Here is a 21,190-nt window from a genome sequence, read left to right as displayed (position 1 = left end):
CAGGGAGGGTGCCATGGGGGTCCCAGCTGTGCTGCCCAAGCAGGGCGGTGAGGGAAGGGCTGGGCTGTGGGGAATGCAGAGGCACAGGCAGGAAGCTGAGCTGAGCTGCTCTAGCCCAGAATAGAAACAGGAAACGAGCCCGGCACCGAGCGCAGCGCACAGCACAGCTCCCGCAGCGGCTCCCCGGGGATGCTCTGCCGAGGGAGCGGCCCCAGCGCGGGGAGAGCCCTGGCACAGGGGACAGCTGCCCTCAGAGCCCAGCAAGGGGTGCCGGGACAGAGAACTGCCCCACGGGACAGAGAACTGCCCCACGGACACAGAGAACTGCCCCACGGACACAGAGAACTGCCCCACGGACACAGAGAACTGCCCCACGGGACAGAGAACTGCCCCACGGCACAGAGCACTGCCCCACGGCACAGAGCACTGCCCCACGGACACAGAGAACTGCCCCACGGACACAGAGAACTGCCCCACGGACACAGAGAACTGCCCCACGGACACAGAGAACTGCCCCACGGGACAGAGAACTGCCCCACGGCACAGAGCACTGCCCCACGGCACAGAGCACTGCCCCACGGACACAGAGAACTGCCCCACGGACACAGAGAACTGCCCCACGGGACACAGAGAACTGCCCCACGGCACAGAGAACTGCCCCACGGGACACAGAGAACTGCCCCACGGGACACAGAGAACTGCCCCACGAGACAGAGAACTGCCCCACGGGACACAGAGAACTGCCCCACGGCACAGAGAACTGCCCCACGGCACAGAGAACTGCCCCACGGCACAGAGAACTGCCCCACGGACACAGAGAACTGCCCCACGGACACAGAGAACTGCCCCACGGACACAGAGAACTGCCCCACGGACACACAGCAAAGCTGCCCCGGGGCAGGGCCCGGCGTGAAAGGCGTCACTGAGCAGCTGAAGGTGGCTCTGGAGATGCTCTGCACAGCTAACAAAATATACAAACTTGGGGGAAAATGGCACAGCCTCCTCAAGGAACCATGCAGGAATGCTGGGCACAGCCACACAACATGCAAACCTTGGGCAGAGGAGCACTGAACAAGGAAAAATACATTTTTACCTTACAGAATCACCACAGCCTGGATAAAACCCTGCAGATGGCACAAACTGAAGGCAGGCAGGGATCTGCACTGCCAGAGCTCCAGGTGCTCCTGGGGAGGCCCGGGGTGCTGGTGGCTTTATCTGCATATCCACTGTGCTGCCCTGCTTTGAAATGCACACACTGCTAATCCCTCTCCTAAGGCAAGCAATAAGAGGAGCTCAAAAGGCCAAACACAAACCAAACAGAAGCAGGAAGTCCCATATGGAAAGAGAAAAAAAGAAGAGGGGAAAAAAAAAAAGGGTTTGAAGTGACCAGCAGATTCAACTATAAAAGGTTTTTTCTCCCTGCCCCCTGAAAAAGTTGCCGAAATGATTCATTTTAAACTGAAATTTTAAGGAAGCAGACTGCCTGCTTAAAGCTCTGACAGTTTTTTGCTGCATTTCAGCCTGTTGCATTGATTATTTCCAGGTCAGGGGACGCAGCTGACAGAGCTCAACTTTATTCCACTTCAAGCACTCGCAGAGCAGCTGAAATGACCACTTGGAAAGGATGGAGAACCCAAGCAGGGCTCCCTGACAGCCTCCAGTGCCCCAGCTCAGCAACTTTTCCACTGAGGGAGAGATAATCAAACCAAAACCACCCCACAACTGCTGGGGACACTCAGTGACAAGATTTTTCTGCCAAAATGAGCTCTGCAGCCTCATTCCTCTCCCCACCCAACAAAACCTCATTTCCTTCAATCCACACTGCAAAATCCCAAGGCCAGAAACCTAACCCTAACCCACACCCAGAAATGAACCTTGGATCAGGAATATTTTCAGCTGGTTAAAATCCTTTCTACCATTGATAGGACCCTTTTCAGATCAAAATTCACAGATGAACCAGAGTGAAACATCACTAAATAAACAAAATGGTTTCCCAATAGGGCAAAACAGCAGAATACTAAAGTTAAAACTGTTCCCACTCTACAATAAGATGAAAATAAACTGTCCAGGACAGGGAGGAGATTTCTTTCTCAGGCTCACCACTACACTGACCAAACTAACAACATTCTGGGGTAGGAATTCCAAATTTTTTGCCCCAACTGCCCAGTTTGCTGCCACAAAAATTCAAATATGACCTTGCTGTGTCAGGACCTGCAAAATCCTGCCAGACTGTGTCCTCCTGGTTTATCAATGGCTTTTGGGGCCAACCTGGGAGCCCAAACACCAGAGATGCCAAGTTCTGTGGCTGGGAAGGGATGAACAGCCTGGTGGAACCCCTGCCTCATGCCCCACATCCTTCCCAAAGACATCAGGAACTCCTTCAAGGCAGCCCTTGAGAGAGACTGGAGTGAGGTAAAACCTGTCCCATGTTCCACAAGGAGAGAGAAAATCCCTCCCAACAAACCCAACACTCCAAAGAGCTCTGCAGCAGAGCAGAGCTGCAATCCAAACCCAAATGGATCCAATCTGCTTCCCCCAGAGCTGCTTCCATGGCTGCACAAAGGAAGATTTCACCTGGAAATGTGTGACTCCTTAGTCTCAAAACCCAAGACTCAAAAGTCCAAGCTAGCACTGAATAAACTGAATGCAACTCTCCAGGAAGAATTTTTTGCTAAGGAGAAGAAACTAGGGAATCTCCTGGGAGAAAGAGATCTATCCCAAGGATCACTATTCCTCTATTACACCCAGACACAGAATACTCCACTCCACTTCTCCTGTGCAATTGCAATCTAAGTTTAGTTTGGCTGCAATCCTGATGGAGACTCCCTGGGGAAGGAGTGAATTTTACAGAGAAATTCCTCAGCCTGCCTGCCACAGGAAGGGAGAGCAGCCAGGACACTGACAGGGAGGCAGGGCTCTTCACAAGGCACCAGGGAGAAAGTCTGGTGAATGACACAACAACCACGATGCTGCGGAAGGAATCCTGAGGGCTCCACCCAGAGGGATCCACAGGACATTCCTCAGGCAGATCCCAGAGCTGCACAACCTGACCATGTCCCTGCCAGGGCACCAGCACCTCCTGAAGGGTGATGCTCCAGCCCAAGGAATATTCCCGTTATTGCCCTGAATTCCAACATGAACACTATGCACAATATCCACGTGCAAAGGCCCAGGACTTGTGAAGGCACATCAATTCAACACTTCCCAAGAACCTAAAAACCAGAACCTCCTTTTCCTCTTCCTGCTGGGCTGATTCCTGTTTAATTAAAGATGATGCATGGCATGATTTGCCCCAGTTCCAGGATACCCAGTGAGCTTCTCCACAGCACCCACCAGGCCTGGGAGAGGGCTCAGAACTCTGTAATAAAATTAAAAGCCCACAAACAAACTCCGCTCCTCTAAGTCATCCATAATGGCAAAACAGGGATCTGGGAATCCTCCTGAGCAGGATAAAACTTTCTCAACTAGACAGACTGAGCAATATCAGGAAGATAAAAAGAAATTGATAGTGCCCTTCCATGGAGATCTTGTATTCCTGAGCATCCCCAGGCCAAACTCTGTGCAGGAGATTGATCACTGCAAACTGAAAGAGGGATTTGGCTGCCAGCATCCCAGAGATGCCTCTGAACACCCCACAGCATCCCTGTCTGGAGCCCTTCTCAGCTGGTGCTGCTCCTGTCCTACAGGATCCCAAAGAGACAACAAGGAATTATGGAAGATGTACAAGTGAGTCTCCTTTTTTTAATTTTTTGCCTACTAAGGAAGAGAAAGGCCAAAAATACACCAGGGTTGGGTAAGCTAAAGACTGCTTGATTTCTTAAATGCAAATTATTTGGTGGTAAAGCCAGGAAAACCTGATATTCCCTTGTTTCTAGGTTCTTCCACTCTTGCAGCTGGGATGGATTTCTTTTCTTAGACTGCTCAGGAGAGGGGACAACTTGAAAAGGGCCAAATATATTTAACCACATGGTATAACACAAACTCCCACTTGGTGCTGAGAAGGAGCCATTTCTGCAAAGCCTGGTTCCTAATTCCTATAATCCAAGGCAGAGGGATCAGTGGGATCCAGGGAGGCTCCATCAGCAGTGCCTCTGAAAGGACTTCCCACCCTTCTGAGCTACAGCAATTGCTTCAATTACTTCAGTGCCTTCACTTCTCCTGAGCTCCTCGCCAGAAGATGGGTCACATGGAAGAACTTGTGGAGAGGCAGAGTGGAAAGAAACATGCTATTTAAAAAGATTCTTTTTTTCCCCCCAGGCCTCAGAACAAATTAAATCTTTGTAATCAGGGTCCAAAAGGAAAAAAAGGGGAAAACAAAAAGGAAGAAAAAGCAACAACCCACAACTACTCCCATTAGGTGGTCAGAACTAGAATCACTTTATATTTTGGGTGACAATTTGTACCCACAATCTGAAGGCATTATTTCAAGGGGCTGGTAACAAAGCTGTTCTCATGGCTGGGAGCAAAAATAACTCACTTCTCCACACAGCTCACTCCTCTGGCCAATCCAGCTGCAGCTCCCAGCACTGACTTAGCCAGTGGCTAAAGAAAAAAACGAAACCTCACTCACTTCCTACTGGTTAGAACAAAAGTTACCAGCAAAATTGGAACACAGCAGCTCCAAACTTTTCTTCCAAGCCAGAGGCACAGACCAACTTGTGCAAGCTAACCCAAACTTTCAACCCTTCTGTTTTCTTGATGTTTTAATACAAAACCAAACCACTCTGGCCCCAAACCTGCTGGAACACTGGGCACTAACCTCATCCCCAACTGGTCACTGCACATTCAGATTTAGGATGCCAAAGAAAATCCAATTCTCCATCTGCCAAGGAAGGAGCTACACAGGACTGTGATCTTTCTCACTCCAGATACCAATGGATTTGTCTTTCACCAACTGTTCAGTCAGACAGAGAAGCCCACTGACGCTCCAGTGCCACTCACGAGTGCCACAGTGGGCCAAGGAACAGGAAAATCAGGTAGAAATGAGGATTTTCCTGGAGGTCAAGGCCTGCTCTGACAGCAGTGAGGTACTTCAGGCACTGCACATAGAGAGCACAGAAAGAACTGCTTTAGGCAGCACCCGCAGACCAGAGCACTCAGGGTTAAACTCCCCTCTAAAATCCATTACTTTTGTAAATTACATTCAACCTCCAGTGGGAAGCAGGAAGCTAATGACTTAGCAAAGAGCACAGGCAGCCTCCATGGCTCCCATTTCCACGTGGAACAGGACCAGTGCTCATTTTCCTGCTGTGCTGCTGATTGCCCTCGGGCCAGGCCCCACTCACCGGCAGGCTGGAAGGTCTGGACTGAAGATTCAAGTTCATCTCTTCTTGCCCTTTACTGGAAGCCATTGAGGGAGCAGAGGATGCCTGGGACCCAAACGAGTCTTGAGATAACTCCTGAAACATCAACCAACACACACAAAAAAAGTCACAAACGGGAATACAATGAGGCCTCTGCTGGAATCACTCTGGGATATTCTCACATTGTGGCAGATTTATGTCCCCTTGGTGACATTTGCCCAAAACAGGAGGTGAGAGCCAGCACTGAAAGCCAGCAGCACACACAGATAATGCTCAGAGCTGGGAGCACAGGTCCAGGGCCATGGCAGAACAGCCATTCCCAGCTTTCCCTCATCACAGACTCTGCCACAGGCTGTCCTGGATCTGCCCCTCTGCTTCCTCACCTTCACCTTCACCCTCGCTTCAGGTACCTCTTTACACAAACAAGGCAAGCCAATTAAACCCTTCCACTTCCCAAAGGCTGCTCTGGATGCATTGCAGTGTTTGCTGAAAGGTGCCAAGCTTTGTTCCTCCTCCCCAAAGCCAACTTTTGCTTTTGCTGGTTACCACTTCCGTGAGCCACAGGAGAAGCCACCAGCTTTGCCCATGTGGTGCCACTCAGTTCTCTGTGTGTAGCTAACTAATTCTAACACACAGAACAGGAGCTTTGCCCCATGTTGTACCACCCAGCACTCTGTGTGTAACTAACCAATTCTAACATACAGAACAGGAGCTTTGCCCCATGTGGTGCCACCCAATTCTCTGTCTGTAACTAGCCAGTTCTCTGTGTGTAACTAACCAATTCTAACAGACAGAACAGGAGGTTTGCCTATGTTGTGCCACCCAGCTCACCGTGTGTAACTAACCAATTCCAACGCACAGTCCAGGAGCTTTGCCCATATTGTGCCATGCGGCCCTCTGTGTGTAACTAACCAATTCCAACACACCGACCAGGAGCTTTGCCCACACAGTGCCCCAGCACAGGAGCAGAGCAGGCCAGCCTACCTGAGGCGGGGGGAAGCGCTGCTGGCTGTAGGCCGAGGGGCTCTCTGTGTGTAAGTAACCAGCTCTCTGTGTGTAAGTAACCAGCTCTCTGTGTGTAAGTAACCAATTCCAACACACAGGCCAGGATCTTTGCCCCACACACAGTGCCCCAGCACAGGAGCAGAGCAGGCCAGCCTACCTGAGGCGAGGGGAAGCGCTGCTGGCTGTAGGCCGAGGGGCTCTCTGTGTGTAAGTAACCAATTCCAACACACAGACCAGGAGCTTTGCCCCACACAGTGCCCCAGCACAGGAGCAGAGCAGGCCAGCCTACCTGAGGCGGGGGGAAGCGCTGCTGGCCGTAGGCCGAGGGCTGCTGCGGCGGCTGCGCCGGCGGGTACGACGAGGAGGGCTGTGCCAGCGCCGCGGGGGCCGCGGGCTGCTGCGCCTGCTGCTGCTGGTACGGCGACTGGGACTGCTGCTGGGAGTAGGGGGGCTGGCCCTGGGCGTGCTGCGGGGCCGCCTGCTGCGGGTACGGGCTGGGGGGCTGCTGATGGGGCGGCTGCGCCGGCGGCTGCGAGTACGGCGGCTGCGCCGGGGCCGGGGGCTGCGCCTGCTGCTGCTGCTGCTGCTGGTACGAGGGCTGCGAGTGAGCGGGCTGCTGCTGCTGCTGCTGCGAGTAGGGAGCCTGCTGCTGCTGCTGCTGCTGCGGGTGAGGGCTCTGCTGGTTGTAGTAGGGGCTCTGGCTCTGCTGCCCGTACGCGCTGGGGCCCTGCTGCCCGTACGGAGGCATCTGCATGGGGAGAGAGGGAGGTGAGCCACTCACAAGGGAGTTTCACACACACACACACAGATTCTGCTCCAGAAGCAAAATTCAAGAGCAGTAAATACACTGGAATTGCCACTACCTAGATACTTCCTAGAAAACAGCAGAAGTCGTGTCACACACTCACGTGTGACATTATTCTTGGCAGTAACCAAGTTCTAACAGGCATCATAGCTAAGTTTTTAGGGATCTCTATCTGACCACCCTTTAACAAAAGTAACATTGAATGGAAAGACTGTTTGCTGCAAACATTAAAAAAAAAAAATAAAACATTGCCTTTTGAATCCTGCAAACAGTCCAGCAGGCGCCACTTGGATCATGTAATGAGCCAAAACTGACCTGGAGTCATTTCTTGTGCAAAGAACAGCTGTGTCTCTAACTCAGCACAGCAGAAAGAGGATCTCCCTCCCCTGCTATTTATTTTTCCCCTGCTGGATTCACTGCTCTGCCACCGCCTCTCTCAGACAAGGATTCCCCAGGCTGTGGATCCCACCTGGAGGCAGGTGTGGCACAGAACCCAGCCTGGAGAAATGCCACTGTGCCCAGGCTGGCTGTGGAGCTGTACCTGCTGTGCATAGGAGATGCTGCCCATGGCACTCTGCGTCCTGCTCTGCATGGCCATGGGGTATCTCTGGGGGCCCTGGGGCCCGTAGGGCTGCCCGGGGTAGCCGTGGCCCTGCTGCGGCCCCGCCTGCGGCCCCGCCTGCTGCGTGTAGGGGTTGTTCCCTCCGTAGGGCTGGGGCCTCATCTTCCCCATCTGATCCATCGGGCTCGCGGGCTGCAAGGCAATGCAGGACACGTCAGGCACACCCAGACACACAAATTGTTCATTCAAACATCACAGCTGCCCAAAAACCCCACAGAAATTCAGCAATTTGGCGCCAAGGAGAGGCTCTGCCTCTTCCCAGGGGCTAAAGCCCAAAGTTACATTTGGAATTACAGCAGGATTCCTGCTGCCCTCCCAAACCCACCACTCCACCAAGAACAAGCCCAGTGAGAAGTCATTTAATGCTGACATCCCTCCCGAGGCAAGACAGGGAACAAGGGGGGAAGGATCATCAAGAAAAATCAATTATCAGTGGAACTGGCTTATCCCCATTGCAGGTAGTAGTTTAATGTCCAGATATTCCACAACAAGTTAAATTTGGCTGAAAATTTAAATATTCACAAGAAACACTGCTTCTTTCACATATAACAAGGTCTCCCAAAACACTACAGGCTGTTAATTTACACTTATGCATTTCAATTAATGCACATTGATGTAGTAACACTGGGCAGTGCTGCTGACATCCACAGTCCTCAAGACTGCAGTTTCATTTTTGAATCTATTTTTTACATGTGCTTTGTGTCCGCTGCCTTTTGGAGAATAAAGAATTTCTAAATCAAATTTATACAGATGCATGTAAAACACTTTGTCAGCCTCGAAAGTCAGGTCCCTGAGCTTTAGAGCAGAGACAATGAGTGAAGAAATGTAACTTTCCTTGGACTTCATTTGTACTACCCCTGCCTGGAACCAAGGTTTAGGAATAGTCAATTGGATTTCCTGAAAACACTGTAAACCTCAACACTACAGACCTCAAAACAGGGCTTTTTCACCTTGGCCACCAAAGCAAGGGCTGTTCTGGCATGCTGACCTCTAAATGAATCCTAGCACAGTCCTTAACGCCCATTCCTTGGACTGAATGGGAATCCTTCCCTGAGCTCCTGGTGACCTAACTAATCCCAATTAGATGTTTTCCACAGATCACCATGACAATGGACTCTATTACACCATCCCTCCCTGCCACCAGCCCCGGGGTGGTGTTTGTACAGATCCACCCTCTCTGCCTGAGCTCAGGTGCTTGCGGAGCGGCCCTGCAGGTCTGCACAAGTCAACAACACACACAGCTCAGGCTGGAAACCCCACAGAACGCTGGAGACCAGAGCAGGGTTCCACTGGTGTTTGCAGAGCCCCCCTTGCAGCATGCTGCACTGGAGAGAAACCCCATGGTAATAAGGGAAGGAAAGTCCTTGCAGCATGCTGCACTGGAGAGAAACCCCATGGCAATAAAGGAAGGAAAGTCCTTGCAGCATACTGCACTGGAGAGAAACCCCATGGCAATAAGGGAAGGAGAGTCCTTGCAGCATGCTGCACTGGAGAGAAACCCCATGGCAATAAGGGGAGTCCTTGCAGCATGCTGCACTGGAGAGAAAACCCCATGGCAATAAGGAAAGGAGAGTCCTTGCAGCATGCTGCACTGGAGAGAAACCCCATGGCAATAAGGGGAGTCCTTGCAGCATGCTGCACTGGAGAGAAACCCCATGGCAATAAGGGAAGGAAAGTCCTTGCAGCATGCTGCACTGGAGAGAAAACCCATAGTAATGAAGGAAGGAAAGTCCTTGCAGCATGCTGCACTGGAGAGAAACCCCATGGTAATGAAGGAAGGAAAGTCCTTGCAGCATGCTGCACTGGAGAGAAACCCCATGGCAATAAGGGAAGGAAAGTCCTTGCAGCATGCTGCACTGGAGAGGAGCCCTCCCCAGCAGCCAGCACAGCTTGGAGCCCCAGCACACATTTGTGTGCCCAGCTGTCAGCGCAGGGCGGCTGCCAGGGAGGCTCAGCCCCGAGCCAGCAGCCAGCACAGGGACAGCACGGGCAGCTCGTGGGCTCTGCTGGGCACCAGGGGCTGGCACTGAGGGGGGATGGCAGGAAAAGCCCCATTGCTGGGAAAGGGAAAGGTGCTGGCTCCACAGGAACTGGGCTCTCAGAGCAATTGGTGTCAATATGGCACAAAGGGATGGAGAGCAGAGCCCAGGGGCTCTGTGCTGCTCAGGGCACCCATGGACTCTGCCAAACAAAAGGATCCAACTCGGCCCTGCACAGGACACCCCAGAGTGACCTCCTGTGCCTGAGAGCGTGTCCCAGCTGCTCCTGGAGCTCTGGCAGGCCTGAGAAGGCCTGGCCACCCAGTGGAAGCTGCCCCCAGCCAGCGCAGGGCCCTGCAGAGGCAGATGGTGGATGCCCTCCCACGCTCAGCTGTGCTGGCTGTTCCCATTCTCATCCATACTGACACCAACCAGCCCCAAACAAGTTTTATTCTGTGTTTCATGTCCAAGCTCTCACAGATGGGGAGGGACAAGGGCAGAGGCTGCAGCCCCCAGGTCCCTGCCCTGGGAATGCCGGGCACCCACACAGGGTCTGTGCCAGCTGGGAAAAGGAGCTTCCATTCATGGGGGCAGAAAAAAGAGATCTTTGAAGGCTCTGGTGGAGCCCTCAGAGCTGCAGGGCCTCAGTCCTGAATGGAGCACCCATGTGGAGCTCCCATACACCTTCAAAGATGCAAATTGTGTTTACATCTTCTCAGCAATTGTCCCCGGTGCTTCCCAGTCCTGCCTTGTGGGTATCCCCTTGCACTACTGACATCTTCTCCCTGCCCACATTATCTCCTTTGGTATGCAAAAACGGGGCCACCAGGAGCCTTCCTAGCCCCTGGCTTTTGACTTCAGCCTGCTCTCACCACCCCCAAGCACTCACATCCTTCCTTCCACCTGACAAAGTGCAACTTCGGGGTTACTGACTAAATATTTCACCATCTTTTCCATTTGCTACGCGCTTCCTCCTGGTTGTAACTCGCCTCTGCAGCCCTCTACCAAGGGCAGCTTCTCGAATACATTCTTTTTAGGGGTTTTTTTAGCTTTTTTTTTTTTCCTAAATACACTCACACCACATGCTGCCACCCCTGCACTGATTGTCTTGTCTGTGGTCACCCACAAGACCAACCATCTCTTCAGGGAGGAGGAAACAAGGTGAAGATTCACTTTTCCATGACTCCTACAGGAAGCATGACAACTACTAAAAAACTTCCAAGAAAGATTTGCCACTGTTTATGCAGCCACTTAAAAAAAAAAAAAAAAAAAAAGAGAGAGAGAAAAGAAAAAAACCCAAAACACAAACCCCAAACATCTTTCCAGGATGTGACCAAGTCGTCACCTTGGCTGCTCAGCGTAGGAGGACACGACGTGCCTCAAGCTGCCTCCCTTCCACCAGGCCCTAGCACAGAGAGGGTGCTAAAAACAAACACCAAGAGCATCTAGATTGCAGCCTTATGGATAAAATTCTATCACCAGGAGGAATGTAAATGCCAATTAATCCCTAATGAAGGAACTATTTCATACACACGCTCCTGACTCATAGCAAGGCTAATTCATGCTCCCCAGGGTTGCCCTGTACATCTCAGATGCTGCCATGTGTTGTTTCTTCCTTCAAAATATGCCATTAATTCAGAATATCCCACACAAGGGGCTTCAACTGGACCTGGTATTGCTGCTGTGGCTCACAGAGTCAGCCATCAGGAATTGCTGCCCCAAACCCTTTTGGGGAGTTTAACCCCACGTGCCTCAAGGAAAGGACCAAGCTGGAATGCAGGGATTGATGCAGGGGCTGTGCGGGTGCTGGGGGCAGCAGAGGCTGCACAGCCCCTCTGCACAGCCCTGTCACAGAGATGGGCAGGGTAAACAGGGAAACAGCAAACCCTGACTGCAAAAGGCTGGAAATTCTTCTCTGGGCTGATACATGGGAAATCCTTTCAATAGGAAACCGCAGGAGTAGATTACTGTGATTACACTTCAAAAGCAAAGGCCCTGCCACAGAGAGACATAATTGAGAGAAAGTGTTGCTCCTTGATCACTGAAGTCCAGACCCCCTGCTTACACCTCCCTGCATTCATAGAAATTGCTTCTATTCTCCCTCAATCCCACTATCTCTGCTGTTGTGCAACACCAGTAAGTACCAAAACTCACAAAACATGGTCCTGCCACCAGTCAAACTCCCAAAAACAAAGCTGTGTGGTTTGGTGAGTAAAGAGAGTGACCAGAAACCCATGCTCCAGAGAAACTGTGGAGCTTTTGGGGTAATTTAAGATATTTCTAGACTAAGAGTTTGTAACAGCAAGCCCAGAGCGAGCTTGAAATTGCTGAGTTCAAAAGCTCTTGAAATCACTCTGTGTGATGTGAAGGGTGTCAGGCCCCTATAATGAGGCAGTGCACTGAAACCAGCTCTTCTTCCAAACAACACCAGGGTTTTCCCTAAGAAACAAAAAAGGCTTGAGGCAGACAAGAGGATTCCATGAACAATTCCTTTCAGATTTTGTCCGGTGGAAGAGAAATTTGGCCTCTTGAATGAATGGCTTGGTTAAATTGGAGAGGACATGCTATTGGTCCTGTCAGGAAAGTGAGTAAAGGCAAGAGGCAAATCCCACTTCGGAAGCAAGAGCCAAACTCTCCACAGCTGTGCAGAAAAACGGAATTCTGACCTTCCCCATTACCTTATTACATATTTGTATTTTATTGGGCCAGAGGAAGAAAAAGAAGGAGAGTGATTTACTGAACTCTCCAGTTTCAAATCGGCGTCACTCAATTATTGGCAAACATGGGTGTTGGCCACAACTGGTTTCTTCAGCTGCCCCCTCTGACCCCCTCAAAAAAAATAAGAAGGCTGAAAAATAAGAGAAAAGCCCTCAGCTCCCACCTTGGCTTTGAAATCTTTTCCTGACCAGCTTTGTTGTCCGTTATTTGCGATAAAAAAATAATAAAAAGCATTCCTGGCTGTTTAACCGAGAGAAGCCCTAATTGATTCCCACAGTCATTAACCTGCATTTTACCTCGGAGAGTGGTAGTTAAGGAAGTCGGCACTGCTATTTATAACTCATCTCAAATTGAGGGCAGACTGCCTAAAATCTAACACATCCCAGCTGTACTCCTGTTTGAACTGGGGCCAAGGGAATTTTTTAAAGCAATCTTGGCACTGAATGAATGACACCAACAGTATGAGCGCGTGTGGTTGTGTTGTGGTGACGTAGCTGGAGGTGGAGGGGACGGACGGGGGGGCCGCTCTCCGTAATCCCTCTCCCCAGCCCAGCTCAGCCCCGAGCCTGAGCCGCCCACCCAGAACCAAACACAGGAAACGTCTTTTCCTGTGCAACGCCTTCGAGTGAGAAGCACATGGCTAATCTGCATAAAAGCAAAGCCACGCCACTGCTGCCAGCAAGGTTGAGCCCGGAATCCCCGGCCACCGCGCTGCCTGCGAGGCCTTGGACCCGCGCCGGGAATCCCAGCGAGGGCCGGGAACAGATGGGGAGGACCCCGGCAGCACCAGCCATTGTCTGCCTGCTCGCACTGGTACAAAGAGAGCCCGCAGAGCCCACGGGGAGCTGCCAGCTGCTCCCAGCCTGGCCACAGAGGGGTCACAGAGCGAGGTGGAGGCGGCCGGGCTGAGTCGATGCTGAGCAGCACCGGGGATGGGCAACTCATGCCCAGGCTCAGGGACAAACTGCTCACCCCTCCAGGGGATCTCATGCGCTGAAGTGGGACTTGGAGAACAGCGATGAGGGATTCGACCTCCCACCTTTAAACCCTCGTCCTAAACCCTCCAACCCCTGCCCCTTTCCAACCCCTGCCCCTTTCCAACCCCTGCCCCTTTCCACGTTCCAAGGGCACTGTGAGAGCTCTGCTGCTGCAGCACCGAGGCCTGAGACACACAAACCCCATTTCCCGTGTGATGGTGCCAGCTCACAAAGCACAGGGCTCATGAACAACGTGAAACACAGGGAGGCATTGCCCAGAGCTGGCACCAAGCCCTGGGCATCCACCAAAACCAGGCAGGCTGTGGTGATTCCACAGCTGAGAGCAGCAGCTCCTCTCCTGCGACAACACAACCGTGGCTGATCCACAGCATCACCAAAACAGGACTAATGGGGACAGGGACACAACAGCACCCGAGGGGAACACAGGAGGCTCCAGCAAACCCCAGCTTGAGCTGGTCACTCGTGTTTGCACATCAGACAGTCTCACACCCATCTGTGCCTCCCAAAATCCCCCCAGAGGCGACTCCAACTCCTCCAGAACCGGAGGAATGATCACAAACCAACAACCGTCCTCATTTTGGAGCAAACACGGCTCACCTTGCAGTGGGGAACTCTTTCATCTGCTCTATTTAAGGTGCAACTGGCTGTGCTGAGGTCAACACCCCGGCCTGAACTCGCTGCCTTTTATAGCCGGGTCATGCTCCAATGCCTCTCTTCCATGGAGGTCTGCTTTAAAGGGGGCCAGACCAGGCTCAGGGGAAGCTGCAGTTAAAATAAAGATCCTCCAGCAGGAAATGAAGATACCTCCAAAAGAAAACACCTGGAAAACCCATGGTAATAAGCACTCCATGAGGCGTACCACCACCTCACTGGGACAGTTTCTCCAAGAACATCATCACAGAAATGCACAGTTCCTTTTTTGCCTTTCCCCTCCCTTCTTAAACCTGAGAAACCCACCAACTTCCTTCAGTCCCTCAGCACACACAGGGCAGACCCCAAGCCTGTGCTGAGCTCCCACCAAGGACTTTCCTTGCCTTCCCCAGGGCAGCCCCATCCCTTTGGGAACCCCACTCCCTTCAGGAAGCAGTTAGGATGCTCAGACTCACACCCATAAGCCTGGAGTGCCAAAACCTGACTTCTGCAATACAGGGCTACAAATGCTCATCCCTTGGAAACGTGCAGGACAAATCCATTTTCACATAAGCTACAGAAAAATAAAACTCCTCCCTCGCCCCCACAAATCCCAGAATCTAACTTGGATTTGGACACATAACCAGGAGGTGATGTACCATCATCTCATTGTCAATGGCTAGTGCTGATGAAAGTCTGGCTGTCAAAACAGATGACCTCTGCTCCACAGTTTCAGTTCTGCAACCAGAAAGAGCCTGGTTTTTCTTCTGACTTTTCCCAGTAGGTCAGAGTTTGACCCCAGACACTTTCTATTCCTCTAAACCTCTGCTAACACCCCCACCTCAGAAGAAGCTCACGACACCAACACAGCAGGGGAACAGGACTCTTGCTGCATTACTTCAGCCACCTGCTTCTATCTGGAGCTCCTGCAAACCTCAAATCTGCCCTGCTCAAAGTCTAACCCCTCCTTGATCATTTATTACACCATTTTTGGGGGAGATCTGCTGTAAATCCAGATCCTGAGTTGTACCAGTGGAAGGAAGATGAGTGAGTTTCTCCCAGCAGCCATCCTGTGACCTGTATCTCCCTGCTAAACACAATCCAGTAATTACCCATTAACGTTTCTCAGCAAGAGCCCAGTCCACACATCTCAGAGGACTTTCCAAAGCACAGCTCTTACTAAGATTCTTCTAATTGATTAAAACTGACCAGAGTTTTGATTACAGGATGTATCATTATGGAACATCTCATTCCTGAAAGAAGTCAATCGGCAGAAGGTGATGTGGTGGGAAGTGAAATGAGAGTCACCCCTCAAAGCCTCACTGGGAACAACCCGACAGCAGCACAGTGTTCATGCCCAAGTACCAGCAGAGTTGTGTTATTTTTTATTTTACCAAAAACTGGAGGGTGGGAAGGTGTCAGGCGATGGCTCCTCATGGACACCTCTCCTGCCTGCAGGCTCAGAGCACATCCCCATGGCAGCAGCACAAGGGATCCCCCATCACCTCAACATTAACAACAACCACAGGACTCAATCCCTGTCCCTCCACCTCAACTACTTACACTGTGGCAGGTCATTCTGACAAACACCATTCACTGATTTAACAGCAGTCAAAATTAACAAAAGATTATGATTACTGTGCAATAGCTGATGACCAGTGAAAATTTCAGGCATTTCCCAGGCAGCTGGGGTCAGGTGATGCAGTTTGTTATTCAGAATGTGTGATCCCCATACAATTTATAGTTTCACCTTACATTTAAAATACAATTTCCTTCTATCCAGAGAACTAAGTAACAAGCTATCTATCCCTCACTGTCAGGCTTCAATTCACTTTACAAGCACATTATTCAAGCAACTCGCCCCAGGATTCCCCAAGTGCCACTGCTGACTCCACCCAAAAATCCAAGCAACACCGAGATGTAAGGAAAACTGCGCCTGAGCTCCATGGGAGATGATCCCAAGGAACATGTGATCCTTGTAATGAGGTGCTGCTCCTTTTAAGATGGAAAGAAACTTCCTTCCTGAATATTAAATCAGGCTTTAAGTTTAGCCAGCCTCCTACTTCTGCTCTAATGAACTGGAGGGAAGTCAACAAAAGGGCTCTCGAACGTCCCCTCGCAGCTCCTGCTGCACCCCAGCAGCGGGACCGGGCCAAGAGCAAGCCAGAAAAAAGGCAGCAGGAGGAAGGGCCAGACTGGAGGAGCAGAATTACACTCGGTGTCACCACTGCCTCAGTGATCTCACTCCAAGGAGCACGAGAGCAGCTGTTCCCCATCACCAGCCAGGGAGTCCCAAAATATTCGCTACGAACAGCGCTGAAAACCTGAAAGGGCTCCAGATGCCCCGTAAATACATTCAGACACTGCAACCTGTGGCAGATTCAGTCATCCAGCTAATTCCCTGTAACCCCTGCTTCCTTTAAAACAAGTCCTGCTGATCTCATGGGCAGATGTCTTTAGCTACTGAACACGAGGGATGTTTCCCAAAACTGGAGTCTGAAGGAAGAGCCACTGCAAGGGCTCACTGCAGTTTGCTTTCTAGAATAAAGGTACTTTTATCAATTCATTAAAAGCCTTTTCTGCACAGAAATCTGAGGGTGCTGGTGCATGCTCTGGAGTTGATAAGACACCTCCAGCACAGCCTCCTGGGTTCCTTTCTAAGAACACTTTCCTGATAAATCTTCATCTGCAAAATGCAGCAGCACAGGTTTCTACCCACTTGTGCGTCTGAAAGCTCCATCTGTATTTGAATATCTCATCACTTTGCAAATTCATCTCATTTTACACCAGAATAAACAGTGGCTGAACAGACTGAACTGGACAGGCAGACTCCCATGACCCCTTCCCACGCCGGGATGGGCATTCCTGGGGAGCCTCTGGGACCAGCTCAGGGCTCTGAACAACCCCGGCTCCCACAGCCCCACCTCACACAGCCACCCTGATCCCTGCAGAGCTGCAGCTCCCGGAGGTGCCTCAACCCAGAGCTCCATCTTATCCACAGCTTCCCCAGGAGCTGCGTGTCGGGGCCTGCAGCTGCTCCAAGCCACGGCTCAGCCTCTGCCCTGCTCCTGCAGAGTGGCTGAACTCATTCAAAAGGCCTCTATGGAAGATCAAAACCATCCTGTAAGTCTGAGGCTGGGCATGAATCTGTGGAAGATGGGCAATCCCAGACTGTGCCAACACAACCCATCCCCTGTGCTCCACCACGCTCACTGCTCACAGCTGCACACCCCGGCCACAGTGGCCATCACCCCAGCCTCAGGATGGGTTGATGGGCCTGGCTGCTCTCACAGCCCCAGCCCAGCCAGATGAGCATCACTGATCGCCCCAAGAGTCCCTCAAACACCCCTGGGCTACAGGAGCTGTCACCACACACTGCGCCCCCAGCCCCGCTGTTCCCTCCTTAGGAAGTTTCTCAGTAAATCCCAAACCCCCTCCCATCACTCCCGACCCCGCTGTGTTCTGTGTCCAGCCCGAAACAAGGTAGCAAAGCTTTGTTTTGCTAATAGGAAACAGAAAAGTTACGTTATTTCCCTTGTCATTACAGCAGCTGACAAATCCGGGCGCTATTTTTGTAGATTTTATTGAGCCTTCTCTTATTTTAGCCTTAAAATTCAACCTTCAAGCCTCCACTTCAGTTCCACGGAACCAAAAATATTTAAAATTGCTGTAATGACAAGTTACCATCTGCATTTACTGGGGATGGGCTCTGTAACTTTACAGCAAAGCCACAACCAATCTCCAGTATTTACACCCAAAGGAGCTATTTGCATCCAGCTAAGCAGGGCTGCTGGGGAAGAGGAGGCCGGGGGAGATGGAAAGTCTACGTGGGCAAGAAACTTGGAGCTGCAGCCAAGGCAGCTCCAGACAGCAGGGAAGACACTCCTGGAGCCTTCACCAAGCCAAGGCTGCTGTGATTCAGGTTCACTACAGACATCCTGAGTGGCACAACGTCCTTGTTACTTCAAATTTTTTTTTTTTTTTTAAAGCCCACCAGGCCTTGCTTACAGTAATTTTTGAAGCCTGGTTCTGTTGCCCCACACTCGCTTCTGTTCTTGGGCTTTTATTTCATCTCCATCCAGAAAAATCCAGCTTTCTTTCCAGGCAGAAGGAACAACGTGGGGAGTTGCTTAGCGAGTTAAGAGTGTGTGCTGGCAGCTGGGGAGAGGATACAAGAATTCCCAAGCGTGCCAATGCCATGGGGGCAGGAGGAACAGCCAACGCTGCAAAGTCTCCACTGGTTCCAGGAACAGGTATAACGAGAAACTGTAAGGCAACTCAGATGAGGAAAGGAAAGGAAAGGAAGATGAGCCATGACTGTACCTTGACAGCAGTGACACCTCTCAACAGCTTATTGCCATTTACAGAGTGATCAGACACAAAGCTCTCCTCAGTTCCTGCCCCTCATTCCGTGGCAGCAGCATCAGCACGCTCAGAGTCCTCACTAGAGCCAGGAAATCCCTGCTCTGGGGCTCAGCAACACTGCCCCGGGGTCCCCAGCACTGCCCCGGGGTCCCCAACACCGCTCCAGGGTCCCCAGCACCGCCCCGGGGTCCCCAGCACCGCTCCGGGGTCCCCAGCACCGCTCCGGGGTCCCCAGCACCGCTCCGGGGTCCCCAGCACCGCCCCGGGGTCCCCAACATCGCCCCGGGGTCCCCAGCACCCCAGCTGAGTGATTCACCTGAGCAGGGGCTGCAGATTTAGCACCTCGCTCCAAGGAGAGGGCAGGCAGGGAAGGGTTAAGGGCCAGAACACAGCTGAAAAGCAAGGAGCACTCGATTGCTCTGGGATGTTTCATACAACACTAATCACTTCATCTGATTTTAATTCCTGACACCAAATCAGCATATAGCTTTTCAAAGGAAATCTTGTCCCAGATTGCAAGGTAATCAATCACAATTAACGTGGAAAGCAGCTTTTGCAACGCCACCATGGCCTGTGAACCGAGCAGGAAGGCCAGGGAAGGGGCTCAGAAACACCCCTCAAGTCCAGGCAGACAGGATAATTTGGGGTAGGTGGGTCTGGCAGTGTCTCTGCACAGCAGCCAGTGCATCACCTGAGTCGGGGTGGGTTTGATGCCAACACTCTCACTCCCCACAAAGTCCCTTCCCCAGCTGAGTGCCCTGTCCAGGGAGCCACACTCTGCCCACAGGCTGCTGGAAAACACATTTCCATCAAGGTGATTTTTCCTTAAACCAGAGAAAATTCTCAAGAGGATGGTGCCAGACTCCGCTCAGTGGTGACAGTAACAGGACAAAGAGCCATGGCCACAAAATAAAACACAAGTTCCACCTCAACGTGAGGAAGAACTTCTCTCCATGGGGTGGGAAGGGGGCAGAGCCCTGGAAGAGCTGCCCAGGGAGGGCTGGAGTCTCCCTCTGTGGGGACATCACCAACACACCTGGACGTGTCCCTGTGCCACCTGCTCCAGGTGACCCTGCCTGGGCAGGGCTTGGCTTGGGACAGCCCCAGAGCTCCCCCCGAGCTGTGATCCTGTGAAAACTGCTCTAGGTGTAACCCGTGCCCAGAGAGAAGCTCTGATCCAGCAGGGAGGGCATTAACCTGGATTCTGAGCCATGGTCAGAGCACCCCTCTGCCACCTGCAGGGTGCAGAGCCAGGGAAAGGCTTCCAAAACATGGAAACTCCTCCTTCAAGCCTTGTCATCTGCCACAATAACCTGAAAATCCCTGACATGCTTTGATACTTAAATGTCTCCTCTCAAAACACTGTCCAACTATCCACATATAATTTTTTTAAAAAATTAATGTTCAACTTGGCTGCATGCAGGAGCTGCCCCAGGACCTTCCCAGGGGCTCCAAAGCACTGCAACCACCACAAGTGCCCCACAAAACAGAAAGTAAATGAGTTTGGGGTTTTTATAATAAAAAATACTCCCTCACCCATGCAGTCCGAGGGGCAGGGCTGCAGGGCTCCCCAGAACAGAGACAACACGTGCAGCCACAGCACATAAAGGCAGTTTCTGCAACACGTGATCACACTCAGTAAACTGGCCTTGAATGGGAAGTCTTTTCCTTGATCAGCCAAGCAAACCCCAAAGTCAAAGATAATTTAAACACAAAAGAAAATCAAGTTTTAGCTAATTCTAGCACTTCCACTGTTTCACTGGATCCTGCACAGAGGGAAGAACTCTTGTTGAAAGCCTTTCACAAGGAGCAGGGCTGAGGGGAGATCACCTCTAGCCTGGCACTGGTTTAATTATTTACACAGAGTTAATGAGTACCAGACTCTCCTCCTAAACTCGCACAGGGTGCATAGTCCTACAGTCATTTGGACTTTAAATCCACCCTTGGATATGAAGTACAGAACTGCAAACAGGCCTCCAGGAAGGATCCCACAGAGAGCAGTGAGCCCAGGACCCTGGCAGAGTTCAGGTGGCAAAGCAGGACAGTCCAACCCCTCCAGAGAATTCCCACAGTAACCTGGAGGCAAAGGGAGGCACTCTGCAACACAAGCAGAGTTTCTCTCAAGGAAACAGGCACAAAGCCACGCGTTTGAGAGCAGGTTACTGTGCGTGCACTTCTGCCCGTGCTCTCCACACCTGCAGAGACAGGACAAGAGACACTCAATTAACGTGATTTGAGCTGGAGTATTTTCCCTAATGCCCAATGAGCAGCACAGCACTGAGACACGGGGTCAGCGCTGCTGTCTGTGCTCAGGGTGGCTGCTCCTGCTCTGGAGGAGAAGGATCAATTCACCAATTCACCTCCAGGCCTCTAAAACATCATCACCAGAGAGACAACACAGGAAGGCTCCCACAGCGAGACCCGCCAGGCAGCAGAGCCCACACTGCGGTTCTCACCACAGAACGATCCAGCCCAGGGCTGAAACCCACAGCAGCACGGCCATCTCCAGAGCAGCTCCCTCCCTGCAGCCCTGTGCCCCTGTCCCAGCACGGTGGGCAGTGCCAGCCCTGCTCCTGCCCCAGCAGAGCCCGGAGTGCAGCTGGAGCCGGGCTGGGCCCAGGGGTTCAAACATACCTGCTCACAGGCAGGGCGCCAGCACGTGCTGACATCACAAGGAAAATGGCAATTTTCAGGGTTTCTCTTAGTCAAACCTGAATGACATTTCACAAGTGAGTGGAGGGGAGGAAAGTACTCCTTTAACCCAT

The 21,190-nt window shown here is 51.8% G+C and overlaps 1 protein-coding gene across 3 annotated transcripts in view; it reads right to left on the bottom strand.

Moving 5' to 3' along the window:
* Window positions 1–21,190, bottom strand: part of ARID1A (AT-rich interaction domain 1A) — a 55,456-nt gene that overhangs the window by 25,286 nt on the left and 8,980 nt on the right. For 2 of the 3 annotated variants that reach the window (XM_074555653.1, XM_074555654.1), the window contains exons 2-4: window positions 7,655–7,867; window positions 6,598–7,056; window positions 5,286–5,399 (exon numbers count right to left, since the gene is read on the bottom strand). In XM_074555653.1, coding sequence (XP_074411754.1) covers window positions 5,286–5,399; window positions 6,598–7,056; window positions 7,655–7,867 — 786 coding nt within the window. Of the gene's footprint in view, window positions 1–5,285; window positions 5,400–6,287; window positions 6,311–6,597; window positions 7,057–7,654; window positions 7,868–21,190 lie in introns of those variants that run through there. The other variant, XM_074555655.1, reaches the window with a different exon arrangement.

Source organism: Zonotrichia albicollis, chromosome 20, assembly GCF_047830755.1.
Source record: "Zonotrichia albicollis isolate bZonAlb1 chromosome 20, bZonAlb1.hap1, whole genome shotgun sequence".
In the NCBI taxonomy this organism is placed as follows: domain Eukaryota; kingdom Metazoa; phylum Chordata; class Aves; order Passeriformes; family Passerellidae; genus Zonotrichia; species Zonotrichia albicollis.
This window is presented reverse-complemented; position numbering and strand designations above follow the sequence as displayed.